This window comes from Littorina saxatilis, linkage group LG4 (genome assembly GCF_037325665.1).
Source record: "Littorina saxatilis isolate snail1 linkage group LG4, US_GU_Lsax_2.0, whole genome shotgun sequence".
NCBI lineage: Eukaryota > Metazoa > Mollusca > Gastropoda > Littorinimorpha > Littorinidae > Littorina > Littorina saxatilis.
In genome coordinates, this window is record NC_090248.1 from 7,271,122 (window position 1) to 7,290,460 (window position 19,339).

Here is a 19,339-nt window from a genome sequence, read left to right on the forward strand (position 1 = left end):
AAAAGCCTCAACAGGTATGTGGGGATGAGCAGGCTAACTGGAGAAGGACTGCAGGCTTAACCGACTCGGAATGGTCAACCTTTGTTACAAGTGTGTGCACATCTTATTCCGCCCAACCTGTCAATAACGACCACCCACGGGACCGACCACAAGTGTTCGTCAAGGACAGGTGATCGCTAATGAAAGGGAATTTATATAGCCAAAATATCGTCGGGAATCCGTATGGGTGGTCGTAATGGGCAGTTGGTAATTTTCGAGAGGTGGTCGCCCAAGCAGGTAAGACTGTATACATATTAACATACAACTGAAATGTAACACGGTCTCCGAAAAGCAATGAAATCAAATTACAACAACAACAATATTTTATTGTCTCAGAAAGGCATTATTCCTTTTTCCTGTTCTTCCTCTCATTGTCATCAACAGGATGCGAGTAGTTGAAACTCAAATTGAAAATGTCGCGGTTACGGTCACTGTGTGTGTATGTGTGTGTGTGTGTGTGTGTGTGTGTGTGTGTGTGTGTGTCAGCGTGTGTGTGTGTGTGTTTCAGTGAGAGAGAGAGAGAGACTGACAGATAGACAGAGAGAGAGAGAGAGAGAGAGAGAGAGAGACACACACAGAGAGACAGAGAAAAAGAGAGAGAGAGAGAACTCAGAACTCAGAACTTTATTACATAAGGATAAAGGTTTTAGGCTTAGCCTAATCTTCCAACCTGTCCTTGGAACATATACAGAGAATAATTGTAAACGAAAGCAAAGACTGCGCACACACACACACACACATCCACACCCACGTATACACACACACATGCACACATAAACTCACACACACACACACACACACACACACACACACACACATGCACACACACACATGCACACACACATGCACACACACATGCACACACACACACACACACACACACACACACACACACACACAGAGAGAGAGAGAGAGAGAGAGAGAGAGAGAGAGAGAGAGAGAGAGAGAGAGAGAGAGAGAGAGAGAGAGAGAGAGAGAGAGACTAGTAGGCTAGGAGTAGTAGATGGAAGAACGTAGAGAGACTAGACAATCGTTTTCACGTTGGACTGTATTGCACATTGTTACTACGTTTGTCACTTTGGTCAATGCCCAACCATTTTCCTTGTTCCTGATAAGGACATTAATTCATTTGAGTCCTAAATCTTTAGAAACGCACTGTAACAGAAGCAGCATCCGCAAGTGAGTTAGTAGGAAGACGTTGAGATGTTGAGAGAGAAAAGAAATGTGATCTTCAGCAGGTGCATGTGGCCCTATTGAGTTGCCAAATGCATGCATTGATTCTCTTTGTTTCTTTTCTCCTTAGTTTTAGATTTTTTCGTTCTCTTCATATTCTTGTCATACACAACGGCAACTTAACTTGCTTATCTTTTTTGTGTGATCTTTCTGTTTCTGGAGAAAAAATAATCTGATTTGCATCAGGTGCCTGTGGCCCTGTTGAGTTACCACGCCGTGCATCTTCGTGTGTATTATCAGTTTTTGCCTCCCCATTTATCAACCCCAAATCTTGGCGATTTTATCTATCACTTATTTTATTTAATGTGTTCAGGGCCCTGTTGACCTGTCCAGTTATCACGCACATGTATATTTTGTATAATACACTGTCTCCCTCCGAATCAACTACCAATCTTGGCGAGTTTAGTTATCATTTATTTTCTGTAATGTGGTCAGGGGCCTGTGGCTGTGTCGAGCTACTTTGTAGTTGTGCAAGTAGACACGTTTATCTGTCTCACCCCCCCCCCCCCCCCACCCCCCAATAACCATAAACACGTCTCATCAAGTTTACTTTTTTTTTTTTTACCTTTTAAAGTAAGATCTCTCTCCACCAACATTTGACTAGCATTACGTGTTCTTACATGAATTTCGAAACAGAAAACAGACCTTTTCCTTCGCAGCCTAAAATAAGAACGAGTGGGAATACCAACCGCAGCAAAATGTTTGCACGGTAAGAGAAAGCACCGTATTTAACTTCCTGCTCTGTCTGAGCGAGTCATAGAGCGTTCACGCATGCAAGCCTTGTTTGTCGCTTTTTTCATAGCTTGCGCTACCCGGAAATATTTCAGCACGACAGGTCATTTGTGTAAACAAATTAATGAAGTCTCTGTCTTCAATCGTCGCCGTTCTTGGTCACATGAGCTAATTCGCGAAGTGGGCTGGCTGGCCGTAGCTGATTCATTTGCATGCACATTTCTGAAAATCGCGGCTCAAAAAGAGAGTGAGTGCGGGGCTGACTTGTCAGTTTCTTCAGCTACTGGGAAGTGGCGTGAGACTCGCCGATGAGAGTTTGTTATTCAACATCAAGCGAAATTAATGCAGTTCAACTGATCCACCTCTGTGATACTTAAACTGAAGAGGGAGAAGAAGGTATGTGTTATTGTTCACCAACTTTTGATTAGCATTCATTGACTCATTGAGTTTGTTTGGTATTATTTTTTATCAGTCTCGACAAGCAGTCAATTTTCGATCTGTGTTCATGTGGTCTTGATAATCACTCAACTGATTGACGTTGATGTATGTATTTGCTTTCAAAGTCTGGTATTCTTATTGTCATGCATACTCATTCATATTTCTCTGTGATTTTGCCAGTTTACTAAGTCTTGTTAAGCAGTCACATTTCTCTGTTCTGCGATTTGGGTTAATCCATGCAGTAGATATGCTCGCAAGTTTCTCTTTATTTTTTTGTAAGGCCTGAAGAAAAAATAGGTGTGGTTACGGTAACCCGACCTACCCTATTTTTAGGGGCCGACCCTATAACTTTTTATTACATTTGTCAAAACAACAACAAACAAGTCGCGTAAGGCGAAAATACAATATTTAGTCAAGTAGCTGTCGAACTCACAGAATGAAACTGAACGCAATGCAACGCAGCAAGACCGTATACTCGTAGTCCACCGCTCACGGCATAGGCAGTGAAATTGTCAAGAAGAGCGGGGTAGTAGTTGCGCTAAGAAGGATAGCACGCTTTTCTGTACCTCTCTTTGTTTTAACTTTCTGAGCGTGTTTTTAATCCAAACATATCATATCTATATGTTTTTGGAATCAGGAACCGACAAGAAATAAGATGAAAGTGTTTTTAAATTGATTTCGACAATTTAATTTTGATAATTATTTTTATATATTTAATTTTCAGAGCTTGTTTTTAATCCGAATATAACATATTTATATGTTTTTGGAATCAGCAAATGATGGAGAATAAGATAAACGTAAATTTGGATCGTTTTATACATTTTTATTTTTTTTTACAATTTTCAGATTTTTAATGACCAAAGTCATTAATTAATTTTTAAGCCACCAAGCTGAAATGCAATACCGAACCCCGGGCTTCGTCGAAGATTACTTGACCAAAATTTCAACCAATTTGGTTGAAAAATGAGGGCGTGACAGTGCCGCCTCAACTTTCACAAAAAACCGGATATGACGTCATCAAAGACATTTATCAAAAAAATGAAAAAAACGTTCGGGGATTTCATACCCAGGAACTCTCATGTCAAATTTCATAAAGATCGGTCCAGTAGTTTAGTCTGAATCGCTCTACACACACACACACACACACACACAGACACACGCACATACACCATACCCTCGTTTCGATTCCCCCTCGATGTTAAAATATTTAGTCAAAACTTGACTAAATATAAAAACACAAGAAAACGAGTGCAGAAAACGCAATGAAAGCGAAAGCGCCCGAGTCGCACACTTATTTCCCTGTCAAGTAGGTTTAATTTGTACACATTAGAAAAAAATGTAAAAAAAAAAAAAAGTGATTGCCTACCTTCCTACCCTATTTTTTTTGGCTATGTTACCGTAACCACACCTTTTTTTGTTGGCCTAATTCAGTCTTGTTTTCGCGTTGTTGTCATGCATATCTTACAATATATTAATAACAAGCCAAAAGCCACACACACACACACACACACACACACACACACACACACACACACACACACACACACACACACACACACACACACACACACACACACAAAAGCAATGGGTCCTTTCAAAGAAAGTGCTTGTACTCTCAAAACTAGACAGAATAATTATATGACAGCGTGTGGGAAAATATTGACGCACGTCGCTCAACACAATTTTCTAGTCATAATTATGCTAAATTCATCGGCAGTAGATGATTGACAAATTTCATTTTATTTTTCTTCTCAGCTTTTGAAACTCAAAATGGTCAAATCTGTCAACCTACCCAATGGTTTTGCGAAATCATAACTCACACACACACACACACTCACACACAAGCACGCACGCACGCACACACACACGCACACACACACGCACGCACGCACACACGCACACGCACGCACGCACGTGCACACACACACACACACACACACACACACACACACACACACACACACACACACACTGAACATGTTTTTTTGTTTCTGTTTCTGTAATCCGCGGACATTCTGAGTTGAATACCAAGAAACCTGGGTTCTATACATATAAGTAAATAAGAACGATTGAGTGAATTTTTATTTTGCGTGTTGCTCAATGGCACAGTGGTTAGAGCGGAGCGTGAGTTCGAACCCCACCGGGGGGGGGGGGGGGGGGGGGAATACAAATACCCGATTTCTCCGAGCGCTCTCCAGTCCAGCCAAATGGTTACCTCCCTAACCTTCGCCGTAGGTCGTGAGTACTTTAGTAACAGTCCGGACTTTAATTGCGAATATCTCGAAAACTAGGTGGAATTCTGTAATGAGCTTTTAGAAATGCCTCAAACACCTAAAAATCTATTATCTCCTAAACCCGCATTAAAATTGATTGACAGGTAATTAAATAAACAAAGGTCAAACATCGACTATCTTCGCAGCACGTCGTGAGTACTTATGTAACCATACTTCTAACAGTGTAATGTGACTTTCTGGTTCTCTTTCTGAGAAGAGTTCTGATCTATTTCAAGATGGCTCAAGGAACAAGCAGCGAACTTGAGCGGGAGTTTGAGAACCGCGGGTAATTTTTTCTTCTACATCCTTTTTTTTTCTTTTTTTTTTCTTTCCTGTTCTTTTTGTATCGTGTGTGTGTGTGTGTGTGTGTGCCTACGTTTGTGTGAGATGTGGTTGTGCCTTGTTCTTGTTTTGTTTACCCGTGCATGTTTTTCCTTCTTTGAGAAGTATGGTTACATTGGTACTCACGACGTGCTGCAAAGAATGTTTTTAGCGACCTACGGCGAAGGTTAAGGGCAGATTATACCTGCGCAGTTTCAGCGGCACAGACGACGCACTGCATATTATTTATGCCGCGATAGGGATCATGACGAGTACTTGGCCTGTTTTCCTTTCACGCAACGTGTCGCGGGCTGGGATAATCTGCAGTGCGTCATCGGTCCTGCTGAAGTTACATAGGTGAGCGCCAGGCCTTATGACCAAACATGCTATGGGACTGCCTTTACCAGCAACGTTGGCTTTAGTTCATGACCTTAAAAGAAGCTCATTACTCTTGTCGATAAATCCAGTATATGTCATTGTCCCCAATTGCTTGAACACATTTGTGTTGAGTGAAAGTGAGATGTATATTCTGTTTGGATGTTAAAAAGTGTTTTCTGTTCAAAAGGATAATTTGCTGACGTTTTTATTCCATCTCTCTATTTTCGCTTTCGCTATACACTTTGTCTTCTCAGTTTGCTGCGTAGTTTTGTTTACCTGGTTTTTCTTTTGTCATTTACGGTATAAGTTCACATGCTGCTCAATCCAATGTTACGACTGCAAACTAGACCCAACTCAGATAATGACTGCATTTAATCCTATTTATTGTAAGACAGTTACAATTAACACCTTGTGCGCTGATGTGTTGCTAGAAAGAATTACTAAAAATTATGACAATCATTCTTGTAATTAACGTTTCTGGCTAGCCTCTTTTCATAAGAACTTTAATCTGAGTAACTTTAGCTTGACCTGTTATCAGAAAAGCCAAGAAAGCGGCTCATTCACGTGTCGAGGGCCCCAAAGGGGGGGGGGGGGGGGGTATCATCACAATCACGGGAAGGGAAATTTTAGCTTTCACGATCACAGTTACCTTGATTTTTGTTTTCACGATCACGAACACCAGTGGCAAATCACGGTCACGGTAAAAGTTGCAGGTACAGAAAGCACGTGTCAAAGTAAACACAACCACACAGTTATTCGCTCCTCTGGATCTATTGTTTATTCAACACAAAGTGACAACTGTTGCACTTTTTTATTATTTTTTTGGAATTCTCTTTCATTCACACATAGAAATACATATCATGATTTGTAATCAGTAACAAGAATGTTGTTTTCATTGTTTTTTCTCTCGCTCTCTGAGTCTCTCTCTCTCTCTCATACAGACACTTAAAGGAATATACACTCCAGGGCCGGAGAAGTTAAGCCAGAGGGGGGGGGGGAGTTACAACCTGGGGTCCAGGGATAGACCTTGTGGGGTACATGGGCAAGGCCCCGTTGGGGGGTCTGGGGGGCTTAGCCCCCCAGAAGCTGAAGAGTTTTAGCTATTTTATGAACAATTTATGGCTTATCCTTGATTTTAAACATGATCAACTGGTGTCAGCAGCCACTCATTATTTCTTTTAAAGTTAGTATTAATTTTTTTTTGACAGCCGGGGGGGAGGGGGGATTCCGGAACCCCTGTAACCCCCCCCCCCCTAATCCGACACTGCACTCATACACATTCAACTCCCACACCCTCATTCACACACATGAATATATATATACTTGCACAATTTCACATTTCCAGAGCTAAATCTTTTACACCTATTTTCTCAAAAACTATTGGGTGGATTGAAATTAAAGTACATGCCGTATGTGTGATGGTAAAATCTATAATCCTGACTAAAAGTCAGTCTAGGAATCATGAAGGTGGGCACGGCCCAAAGGAATATACACTCTTACACATTCAACTCCCACACCCTCACTCACACACATGAATATATACTTGCACAATTTCACATTTCCAGAGCTAAATCTTTTAAACCCATTTTCTCAAAAACTATTGGGTGGATTGAAATTAAAGTACATGTATGTGTGATGGTAGAGTCTATAATAACAAAATCCCCAACGAACATGACTTTGATCGACTTTGACATGAGGATCAAGTGACCCAAACTGGCACGTCTCCCCGCCATAGTTCCTGAATTTAACCCATTGTTGATAAGTTTACAGGCGCTAAAATAAATCCAAGCCTAATGCAAAGAAGCGACAATTAGAATCTATGCCAAGCGTGTCCACGTTGCTGGGATGAAAAACACATTTCCAGTTTCGGTTTTGGCTACACGCAGGTTCGATCAGACTCGAGCCAGTCGAGGTTACACTGAGCGAGTGACAGCCGGACGTGGCAATGTCGACAATGTCAATGATCTCAATCAAACTCAAAGATCTTGAACAAATTTCAAGATCTTTGCCTACATTCAGAACAGTCATAGAGCAACATAGATAGGGCCGGACTAGGGGGGGGGGGGGGGGAGGGGGGGTTACAGGGGTTGCGCACCCCCCCTGGCTTTAGCATACTACCTCCCAAACGCTTTTTTTGTTTTTTGTGGGGGAGGGAGGGGGTGGTGGGGTTGCATCTGGATCATCATGAAATCCGAGGAGAAATCGCACCTCTCACCCCCTTTCGAAAGACATTTTTCTTCAACGATTTTTGTGATGAAAAGTAGGTTATGAGTCCTCACAATCTCAATTCTTCTTCATTGCCTATACAGCTTGCTGTCGAATTTACCTTTTTCGTTCAAGGAGAGGCTTCCTTTCCCTCCAGAAACATAAAAAAACGTTCAGCTTCACCCCCACCAAGGGCCCACCAAGGGGCTTTTCCCCCTGGACCGCCATCTGTAACCCCCCCCCCCCCCCCTAGTACTTACCTAGTCCGGCCCTGAATAGATCAACATACCTTGACATTTCGTCTTCGGAAAGACAGACCCGTAGCCTGACCTTTCCATCAAGGAAGGCATTCTCGCCGCCTTTGGTCTGGTTTGAATCCACAAAATATACCAGAGGTTCGATGACAGTACCGCTGCATGCCATTTTTGATCTTCGAATTCGAATTTGACTGAATGCACTCAAAAGGCTTTAGCACGAAGCCCTTCCATTGGATGAAGTTTGGCAGACTTTTGCAATTCGCCTTCTGATTGGATCTCTTTTTTTGTGTGTGATTAGTTCTCTTAAAGGGAAGCAATCGCTGTCAAAATCATATTTCTGAATGTGTTGTTGCTTTCCTTCAATCAGGATTGGCTCCTTGACGAATAGAGGATCATAGAGTGATACAGCTGTGAAAAATGTACGTTGAAAATAAAATGCTTTGCAATAATGCCCATCACGATCACGAAAACAAATGACGATCACGATCACGAGACTTGATTTTTTTGTCATCACGGATCACGGGCAAAGTCCCATCACGATCACAGGAATGGAAATTTCGGCAATCACAGTCACAGAAAGGTCAAAAACGCCAATCACGATCACGATTTTAAACCCTTTGGGGCCCTCACGTGTTGATAGTTCGGTTTAAAGTCGCAATATCAATGCCACAGTGGCACTCAAATAAAAGTTTGTCAAATGGCATGAAATTGCATTTCACTTGCACTTTTAATTTTACCTCAAACCATGAACAATATCACACAACAATATCACACAACAATATCACACAACAATATCACACAACAATATCACACAACAATGATTCTTGGTTTAAACATTGTTTGGTTTAGCAATTGATTGGTACATTACATGATTAACATATTAGAATCAAAAACAAGCTTAGCTATGAGCTTATAATGGCAATCCTAGAAAGAAAAGAAAACTACAAATAATTAAATCTTTATTACGAGACCTCTGACTCATTGCCCACACAATTTAACAAAGACTAGAAAGGTTAGAACAATTGGAATAGACAGAGAGAGAGAGAGAGAGAGAGAGAGAGAGAGAGAGAGAGAGAGAGAGAGAGAGAGAGAGACAATGACAATGACAATGACAATTCTTTATTAACGAGGGTAGTAGATTAAGCAGTGGTCTGCTTTTTTACATCCAGCCCTCGCCCTAAAGAGGGACTAACTACAACAATGAAGTAAAAATACAAGATAAAAAATATAAAAAAAAATAAAAAATTCTACATTTTAACAGATAACTAAAGTGAAAACACATTATACATATGTACACAAAATGCATTGCATTGAGGTAGATTGCGAGTTAAATGATGTGAAATAGAGCAGCTTGCACTTTCTCAACATCATGCTCTAAGCCATACATTGCATTTTAAGGAAAACAATCAACCAAGCAAGTCATTGCAAAAATCATCACACATCTAAATAGTGGTTGGTTTTTAAGTCCCTTCATCCGAAAAGGGAAAAAGAGAGAGAGAGAGAGAGAGAGAGAGAGAGAGAGAGAGAAAGAGAGAGAGAGATAGAGAGAGAGAGACACACATACACACACACACACACACACACACACACACACACACACACACACACACGTACACACACACACACACACACACGCACACACGCACACACACGTATACAGCTTAATTGACATGATTCTGATGACTGTATGCTGTTCGTTGGCAAGCTGACCACTTGCAAACAACTTTGGCCAGCACAATGGGCACATTTGATCAGTCCAGGGACCTATATTAGATAGATGAAAGATGTTTACGTGACATAAAAGCAAATTACTTCCTCCATTGAAAGTAGGAAAATCCCGACATGTCTTAACCTGTGACGCTGCGTTATGAGTAATTTGCACGTGATGGTAATTAATTAACCTTACTAGGAAAAATTAACACAAATTAGTCACATTTTTATACTGCCAAATTAAGGCTTAGATCATCAAAAACAAAAGTCTTATTTATATTTATGTCTTTCCATTCAGTTCTCGACATTTGTTTTCGATGGCATGCAAGTTAAGAAGGCTAGTGGGGTGAATTCTAACACGTACTAATTCTATCCATAATCAGCAACCCCTCAATTTGAGATCTCGCTAAGCGGTTCTTATATACACACAACGGGCAATGCCAGTCAGCCTTTGACGATCACTGTTTTCCACGATTTTTCACGTGTTGCGTTATGTTTAAACCTGTTCTTTTTCGATAATTTACAAAGATCATCGTGATATTTTGGTTACACACACGCGCGTATAACCGCGCGTACGTAGCCCCACCCCCTACTCACACCCACACACACAGGGCAGCACCACAACTAAAACACAACACACATGCGTAATATCGGTATACGCTGTCCAACCAAAATAAGCTGACCACCATCGACAGAAAAAAAAATACAACATATAATTTTGCAGGTGATTGCCAACCATGACGCGTGCCTCTGTGCTGCTGCTTGGACTGGCCTTGACCTCTGACACAGTCCTGTCGTCTGCTGTTCGCTACGTCGCCGAAAACAGCAACAACGACGACAGCATTCCCTATGCCGGCCAGGGCCCTCCGCTCTATCCTCTGGGTGACCCACGGCGATGTCTGGAAGTCGGCAGGAGGAACGGTTATGAAATGATGGTAAGGGCTTGGATTTTATGTTGTCTTTCCTGGAATAAGTAGAGATGTGTCACTGTCATCATCATCATCATCATCATCATCATCATCATCATCATCATCATCATCATCATCATCATCATCATCATCATCATCATCATCATCATCATCATCATCATCATCATCATCATTTCCTTTTTTCCTCTTTCTTCTTCTTCCACATCGTCGTCACCCTGTTTATAGCGATTTTAGCTACAAAATTGCCTGTCATAATTTAAACCCTAACTTTGAAAGAAAAAAGTAAAAATCATATTTGTCACCAGTATCATTTTATCATTTTATCATTTTCAGCGCTTTGAAGTGCTGCCCGGTTTTGGTTGGGACAACCTTCGCAATGTGTACGAAGGTCAGGTTGTGACCTTCAACTACTCTCAATGTCGCACCACTGACGACGGCCGTTTCTTACTACCAGACTCCGTTAGCGCTGTACCGATAAAAGCCAGCTACGTACACACCTTTGCTGAGCTGATCACGCATTGGAAGGTATATATTACAGAGTACTTAATTACAGTATTGTACATATTTTGCATTTTGGGGGGCATATTTTGGCTTCACTTGTGAAGTAACGGAATTTTTTCAAAAGATATTTTTCAAACAAATCAATTTTAAAGCACTCCTCTCTCAGACTCCCCCTTCCCATCCTTTCCTCCCTTAGTCCTCCTCTTCCGTTCCTATCTTCCTTAGACCGTCTCTTCCTACTTAGACCCCCTCTTCCTATCCCCTCCCCTGTGTGTGTCCGTCTGTGTTTGTGTGTCCGTGTCTGTGTGTGTATTCTGTGTGGTTCTATGTCACTGCCTTCAACCTCTCTGTCCGTCCGTCTTTGTACCTTTCTTTCTTTGACTATCTGTGTGTGTGTCCCGCAGAACTGGACAAGCAGCACTGCCCGGTCAATCAACGTGGATGCTGGCCTGAGCTTGACCAATTTTGGCATCAGCGGCAAGTTTTCCTCGGACTTTGAAGATGTCAAGTCCAAGCAGATAGGGGACAAGTCTCTGACCACTCGCGCTCAGCTCAGATACACCAGGTGGGTAATGGCCAGTTAGGGTTTAAACGTCCGTGAGAGTTGTGAGCTACTGAGGAACTGATGTTTATTTCTTCTTGGATTTGAGCTGAATCTTTTCAGAGGTTGTTGTTGTTGTTGTTGTTGTTGTTGTTGTTGTTGTTGTTTGTTAGCCGTCTGCTCAGCTCTAGTCAGATACATCAGGTGAATATGGGTACCGCTCAGTTGGCGTCTAAAGCTTTCTGAGCTATTCAGGAAAGTGTACTTTTTTCCTGTTTAAAGATGAGTCATGTGTTTGTTTTGTTGTTGTTGTCGTTTTGGGAATGTTGTTGTTGTTGTTGTTTTGTCGTTGTGTGCGTGAGTGCGCGTGAATGTGTACGTGCGCGCGCGTCTTTGTGTATGGGAATAACAAAAGAAATACGTACAACCCACAAGATGTTCCTGCTTCATCAGAAAAAGTACTTCAACTGAAATGTAAACAGGTCAGCATGACACAATATCCGTTGTTCTGAATAGACTGGATGTTACAGGAAGCAGAATATTTTGTGATATTGAGAGATTCTCAAGGCCTACCCATGACGTAGATTATCCAAGCTGACCGCATGTTAATCAGCCTGGAATACTTCCAACTCAACATTATGAAGCAAAGTTTTAGGTTATGTCAATGAGCATCCTGAATGCTGAACAATACACTGGGTTTTTTTTTCTCAGAAACAAATCACCATTCGACTCAAGTTTTGTCACGTATTGTGTACATTGAATAATAAACTGCTCGTTGTTGTTTTCTTGATATTTTTTTTTTATATCTGTCACACCCACGACTGTTTCAATGAATTTCAAGGACAGAGTCACAGAGAGTTGTCTGACAAAAAGCTATTCTTCCATTGTTTTCCTCGTCTAGTCGAAAACAAAGAGATAACACAGCACACGAGGAAGGACTTTAACGCCTGACAGGAAAACATGATCAATTGAATTGACAACAATTCAACGTTGACGCTCCATACCCAACCCCCCTCCCCCCCCCCCCCCCCCCCCCGTCCATTTCTCTTTCCCTTCAAAGATGATCAGAATTATTGTCAAAGGACTGTTTTTCCGGCCTTTGTAATTCAAAATTAACATCTTGTTGTTCTAAACTTTGATTATTCATATCCCTCGACTTGTACTCTGCATTCTTTGACGTTGATATGATGATGATGAAAATGAAGATAAAGATGATGATGATGATGATGATGATGATGATGATGATGATGATGACGATGATAAGAAGGAGGAGGAGGAAGAGGATCGTGGTCGTTTTTGACGCACTTTTGTAGGTTGTCCAATGTAACTTAAACTAAATAAAATCCCGCGAAAAGTTGCTAGGTGGCATATCTTTTAAAACGTTTTGAAGTTAAAGATGAATGTCATAATAGGGCACAGTTGGTATTTGCTGCAACAGACTGGTGAACCAACAGTTAAATCAGCTACAGGAGAATGTACTACATTGCATAGTTATTTTGTGTTAATTATGTTTGTACTGTGCTGTACTGCACTGTACTCTGTATGTTGCATCTCATAGGTCTGGGGATTAGAATTGTATTGTATTGTATTACAATGTGTTGTGTTTTGTTGTGTTGTATTGTATTGTATTGTACTGTATTGTGTTGTATTGCATCGTATTGTATTGTATTGTATTGAATTGCACTGCATGGCTTTGTTGCATTGTATAGCATCATATCGTATAGCATCGCCTTGTGTTACATCACATCGCATCATATTGTAATTTGTATTGCATTATATTGTATTATATTGTTCTTTTCTCTCTTCTACAGATACCAAGTGCAGCTACAGCCAGACACCCCCCTCCACCCGGTGTTCAAGAGCCGGGTACTGTCCATCGCTGCGGCCAACGAGTTGGGGGAGACGGAACAGGCCCGCTTCTTGTCCCAGCTGCTGGTCAGGGACTTCGGTACACACGTGGTGACCAAGGCTGACGCCGGAGCTGCCTTGGAACAGGTCGGTAGAACAGCTGCTTAAAGAAGAAGAAAACATGTCTCTGTAGTGCGTTTCCCGATAAAGGTTGCCCTTAGTTGAGTCATAGACCATTTATCCTGGACCGCCAACTAGCTCTCTCTCCGCTCTTTCTCTCTATTACGAGGTAGCGCCTCTCGCATTTAGGAACCTACGCTTACATGGCCTTTCAGAAATCAGGGGGACGTCATATCCGGTGTCGATTGTAAACATGGACGAAGTTGCCGAGGTAAGTTCTGAAAATGCTAAAATAAACTCAGCAAAAGTGCATATGGAACATGTTTTTCGTTGAGGTTTGTTAAGTTTAGTTTGGAGTTTTGGAAAATCCAGTTCATTGTCACCTCCCATTGTCACAAATAACTGGAGCGTGCTTTCTTTTCACTGTCTTCGAATCGCTGGCCTTTCAAACCGGACGTGACGCGCCCCTGAAAGTCGAGAGGCGTAACTTGACCTCGAAGGGTCACGGGCAGTGACGAGTGGGCGGTCCAGGCTATTTGGTCTATGGTTGAGTGCAAAGTCGTCTTGGCGAAGTCTTCTTTTTTAATCAAAAATTCAGCGCCAAACGGCTGAGCGGCTTCGTGCAGCCAGCTTCGTGAAATAGACTTCGCGAAGTCGACTACGCCCAATTAATTTGAGGCGTAATGTTCAAGGTTAGTGCCTAAAGTGCAACTCTCTCGGTCAACAGTCCGACATGTTGTTGTATTCCTTAAACGTGAAAATAAGTCAGTTTATGGAATGCATCTAATTTCAAAGTTAAAAGGGTCCCTCAGTTTTTGCCGACGATTTTGCATCAGTTTCGAGTCAAGACTGGCATCCCGTCTGCAAAGTGTGGTTCTTTTACAGCAGCTCGTGAACATTACCAGAACGTGTCTGTACGTCTTCACGTTTTTGCTGCTGCCTTCTTGAAAGTGTTCGACATTTCAACATCCTACAAAACCAAAGCAGAAATAATGACGAAAGCTTCCTCTCTGTACAGGTAGACCAGATTCGAGAAGACTGGGTGCTGAGTCAGAAAGAAAAGAAGAGCGACATTCTGGCCTCTGCTTCCGCCTCTCTTTTCAAAGTCTTCAAGATGTCGGCCTCCTACGAGACCAAGACAGACGACAAGTTTGTTGACTCTTACCAGAAACAACGCACGTCTTCCAGCATTCTCACCAAAGGGGGGCCACTCTTTCGACCTGCCAATTTTACACCGGATATGTGGGCGCTTGCGGTGGATCAGTAGGTTTCATTTCTGTTTGTATGATTGTAAGTGTGTTTGGTAGAGGATGGGGGGGGGGGGGGGGAGGGTTGAGAAGGTTGGGGGAGTAGGCGGGAGAGCTTGTGGGGCGGGGGGGGGGGGATCTTTGCGTCTTTTTTTCAGGGGGGTGTAGGTTTGGGGGGGGGGGGGAGGGGGTGCTGGTTTATGTACGTGGGGGGGGGGGGGGGGGTATAGGGGTGCCGTTGTAATTGTGTGTGTGTGTGTGTGTGTGTGTGTGTGTGTCAGTGTGTGTGTGTGTGTGTACTTGCGTATGATGTGCGTGCATGAATGCGTCTGTCTAATTGTCTCTTGTATGCTTATTTCTCTCTCACATCGGAGTCACATAATTCTCTACAGGGACCTGGTAGCTCTGGACAGATCCGGGGATCCCATCTACTACGTCATCACGGGGTCCCAGCTCCCAGAACTGCCAGCCTCCACGCTGAGCGAGGTCTACACCAACGTCAAGGAAGCTGTGGAGACCTACTACTCCTTCAACAGGATTCCCGGATGTCTGGACCCCACCTCCCCCAACTTCTCCCCCTCCGCCAACACGGAGGATGGGTCCTGCAAGCCCCCTCCCACCAACCTGACCTTCGGAGGCGTGTTCCAGACCTGTGCCATGCAACCCGGGTCCGACAACGGTAACCTGTGTGCTGACCTTCCGCAAGTACGTGCAAGTGTTTGTTTATAAGGGTTAGCTCCATTATTCAGTTGTTTCCCGGCCTTTCTTCGCTAGTACGGTTTCTATGCGCTATCGTGGTTCCATGTCTTCAGCAGTCATGCGCAGTAAGATATTTACTCGCAGAAGGCTATTTGGTCGAATTCCACGTCGTAGTTTCGAAAACACGGTTGTACCTTTCTTTTCAGTGTAGTCTTTGCTAGTTTGTCTGCAGTACAGGCTCAAGACATTACAGTTGTCAAAAGGTCGATGTTTTGTGTGTTTGTCTGCAGCACAGGTTCAAGGTCGATGGTTTGTGTGTTTGTCTGCAGTACAGGCTCAAGACATTACAGTTGTCAAAAGGTCGATGTTTTGTGTGTTTGTCTGCAGTACAGGCTCAAGACATTACAGTTGTCAAAAGGTCGATGTTTTGTGTGTTTGTCTGCAGTACAGGCTCAAGACATTACAGTTGTCAAAAGGTCGATGTTTTGTGTGTTTGTCTGCAGTACAGGCTCAAGACATTACAGTTGTCAAAAGGTCGATGTTTTGTGTGTTTGTCTGCAGTACAGGCTCAAGACATTACAGTTGTCAAAAGGTCGATGTTTTGTGTTTTTGTCTGCAGTACAGGCTCAAGACATTACAGTTGTCAAAAGGTCGATGTTTTGTGTGTTTGTCTGCAGTACAGACTCAAGACATTACAGTTGTCAAACGGTCGATGTTTTGTGTTTCTGTCTGCAGTACAGGCTCAAGACATTACAGTTGTCAAAAGGTCGATGTTTTGTGTGTTTGTCTGCAGTACAGGCTCAAGACATTACAGTTGTCAAAAGGTCGATGTTTTATGTGTTTGTCTGCAGTACAGGCTCAAGACATTACAGTTGTCAAAAGGTCGATGTTTTGTGTGTTTGTCTGCAGTACAGGCTCAAGACATTACAGTTGTCAAAAGGTCGATGTTTTGTGTGTTTGTCTGCAGTACAGGCTCAAGACATTACAGTTGTCAAAAGGTCGATGTTTTGTGTTGCTCGACATTTAAGACCTCCTCCTTCAGTTTTTCAGAACCTCGTTACTCGGATGTTCAATTTATAGCCTCCCTAAATTGTACCTCAATTTTAAGATGCCTCCCTTTTAAAGCCTGATTTTCTAGCAATGTTGAAGGTCGTAAAAGGGAGGTTATACTGTATTATAATGGCGTGTTGTGTCTTGTAATTGCAGGTGAACCCACTGACCGGCGCCTTCTCGTGTCCACCCCAGTACCAGGCGGTCAAGCTCCACTCTGGCTCCATGACCTCTAGCCGCACTGACCACGTCTGTCATCGTCACTTACTCTTCTGGAAAAGGTGCCACGACGAGTACCACGGCAGCAAGGCCATCTACAACTTCTACTGGTGCGTGGCCTCGGGTCCCGTTCCCCCGAACTCGGGCTACCTGTTCGGGGGACTGTACTCCTCCAAGGTAGAGAACCCCGTCACGCGAGGCCCCACCTGCCCGCCTACCTTCTTCCCGCTCAAGGTGGGCGACAAGGCCGACCTGCACGTCTGTATCAGCGACGACTACGAGTTCGGGGAAGAGTTCTCCGTCCCCTTCGCTGGATTCATCAGCTGCGACGCCGGCAACCCTCTCGCCGTATCTGACCCCTCCACCAGCCAAGGTCCCAAGAAGCTTCAAGGTCATGGTCAGAAGAAGTCCCTGCCCCCGGGGTCCAACCCGCACGGGACCCTGAAGCAGTTTTTCCACGACCAGGCGAGCGAGTGGCCACAGCGCTGCCCCGATGGCTACAGCCGTCACTTGGCCACTGTGGACCAGGGCTGTCAGATCAATTACTGCGTCATGACCGGAGCCATGGCCGGGCCCGTCCTGCCCCCCATCAAGCGACCCCCCTTCGTGTCCGATCCCCCGGTCCCTCCCCCGGACCCCAACAACATGGTCATCTTCGACCCTGCCACCAAGACGTGGAAGCGCAACGGAGCCGCACAAGCCATGCTGCAGCAGCCTGCCGCGCAAAGCAGCGGAGACAACTCCGACTCCTCCTCCGAAGCCTCCTCCTCCCTCTCAGCCGGAGCCGCAGCCGGAATCTCCATCGGAGCGACCTTGGCTTGTGTTGCCATAGCGACGCTGGCTGTGCTGGCGGTCCGGTCCAGACGTCAGAAGGGCCGAGCTGGGTACCGCCGTCTGCAGAACCCGTTGCTCGACCCGCAGGAAAACTACGGCAGCGTGCGCGAGTCCGGCAGAACACCCAGCACCGTCACTGTGGAAGTGGCTGGCGAGAACGGGCAGTAAGCGATTGGGTCCTGCCTGCTTCGATGGACACTCTAGGACTGAGCTGGTTTTATGGACTTCCGGTGGTAACGCTGACAGTCGGACCGCCTCTTGGTTATCCAACTGGGGTTGTCCAAACAAGGGGTTGAATGTGGTTGATTTACTTCAGTTAGACAAAGCTTTGAAAAAGATCCTGTGTAAACCTGCCATGGTAGCACGAAGCAAGCCATGTACTGTAGTATTATCTTTGCGTGCAATTGTCTTCCACATTGCTAAACTCATGTTCAGCAGTCCCACTTTTTTTCGGGAATTCGCGGTTTTCCAAGAAGTGTGTAAATAACAAACACATTTAATGTGTTCAGATTTGTTGTCAAATTGAACCGTTTTGGATCTTCTTCTTCTTCGTTCGTGGGCTGAAACTCCCATGTACACTCGTGTATTTTGCACAAGTGGAATTTTACGTGTATGACCGTTTTTCCCCCCGCCATTTAGGCAGCCATACGCCGTTTTCGGAGGAAACCGTTTTGGATGTAAACTTCAAAATCCCACCACCCCTCTCCTCTCCTTAAATTTCAGGGATTGGTGCATTTTGTTTACGCAGTCGGAGTCCTGCATGTTTCATCAACTCAAGGTTTTGAGCTAGGATAGATAACAACTCTATGTTTCTGTGGTTTTCGGTAGAGTGTCTGCAGCATGCTTACCTATGTAAACAATCATTTAAAAATTAAAGATAGCTGGTTGTGCGAGAATGATAGTACCTTTTAAATTGTCATTGATGTAGCAAGCAATACAGTGAATTCACAGGAGGCGAAACAGTGCATTTGTAGACAGGATTTGTATTTTAGAAGTCGCACGTAGTCGGCAAACAATACAGTGAATTCACAGGTGGCAAACAGTACAATTACAGAGATGATTTCAACGGTATTTAGGGCGTGGGAATTAAATCGAAATCGTACAGTTGGCAAGCAATACAGTCAATTCAAAGATGAAAAATAGTGCAATCATAGATAGCATTTGTATTTCAAATTTAAGAATTGAATCGAATGGGGTACAAATCTTAAAACAAAGAGGAAATGGGAATGGAAGGCGGAGGGTCGATCATTCCATGGTTTGAACTGTGTACATATTTGTGACATCTTTCACTTTGTTGTTTATAGGTGTGTGGGTGTGTTTTTTTTGTGTGGGGGGTCTCTTCGCATTATGTGCGTGCATATATGTATCTTCGTTATTTTCATCTTTTCGTTATAATAGTCTGCTATGTATCTTGTTCGTTAAATTTAGGGATTGAGAGGTCGACATGTGCTTTAATGTTTTGTATCTTATACAAATAAAAATTCGATTTACAAACTTTGTTGTTTATTTATTTATTTATGAATTTTTGATTATTTCAACGCAAGTGGCGAGTTGTGTGTGTGTGTGTGTGTTCGAATCTATTTTTTCAGATTGTTGTCAATTTTAAAAGAGGGGTTAACTTTCTTTCTTTCTTTATTTGGTGTTTAACGTCGTTTTCAACCACGAAGGTTATATCGCGATGGGGAAAGGGGGGAGATGGGATAGAACCACTTGTCAATTGTTTCTTTTTTTTTTCTTTTTTTTCCCTTACACCTGTTCCTTGTCC

At 43.3% G+C, this 19,339-nt stretch overlaps 1 protein-coding gene and 1 long non-coding RNA gene across 3 annotated transcripts in view; one reads left to right on the plus strand and one right to left on the minus strand.

Annotated features, from left to right (window-relative positions):
- Positions 1 to 10,323: 10,323 nt before the first annotated feature.
- LOC138963852 (macrophage-expressed gene 1 protein-like) lies at positions 10,324 to 19,068 on the plus strand. Of its 2 annotated transcripts, XM_070335709.1 has the most exons (8): positions 10,324 to 10,521; positions 10,849 to 11,040; positions 11,421 to 11,581; positions 13,369 to 13,552; positions 13,695 to 13,796; positions 14,544 to 14,788; positions 15,165 to 15,477; positions 16,678 to 19,068. In XM_070335709.1, the coding sequence occupies exons 1-8, from the start codon at positions 10,324 to 10,326 to the stop codon at positions 17,740 to 17,742; spliced, it is 2,460 nt and encodes an 819-aa protein (XP_070191810.1). In that variant the 3' UTR covers positions 17,743 to 19,068. The 2 variants fall into 2 exon arrangements, with proteins under 2 accessions (XP_070191810.1, XP_070191811.1); XM_070335710.1 differs by lacking the exon at positions 13,695 to 13,796.
- LOC138963857 (uncharacterized) overlaps positions 10,413 to 19,339 on the minus strand; it is a 40,141-nt gene continuing 31,214 nt past the window's right edge. The window contains exon 3 of the long non-coding RNA XR_011454941.1: positions 10,413 to 10,550. This is a non-coding gene — a long non-coding RNA (uncharacterized lncRNA). The remainder of the gene's footprint in view (positions 10,551 to 19,339) is intronic.

Coding starts and splice junctions, on each gene's coding strand:
- LOC138963852 (XM_070335709.1), top strand. CDS start 10,324: ATGACGCGTGCCTCTGTGCTGCTGCTTGGACTGGCCTTGACCTCTGAC. Junction 10,522..10,848: donor GGAACGGTTATGAAATGATG/GTAAGGGCTTGG, acceptor TATCATTTTCAG/CGCTTTGAAGTGCTGCCCGG. Junction 13,797..14,543: donor ACATGGACGAAGTTGCCGAG/GTAAGTTCTGAA, acceptor CTCTCTGTACAG/GTAGACCAGATTCGAGAAGA.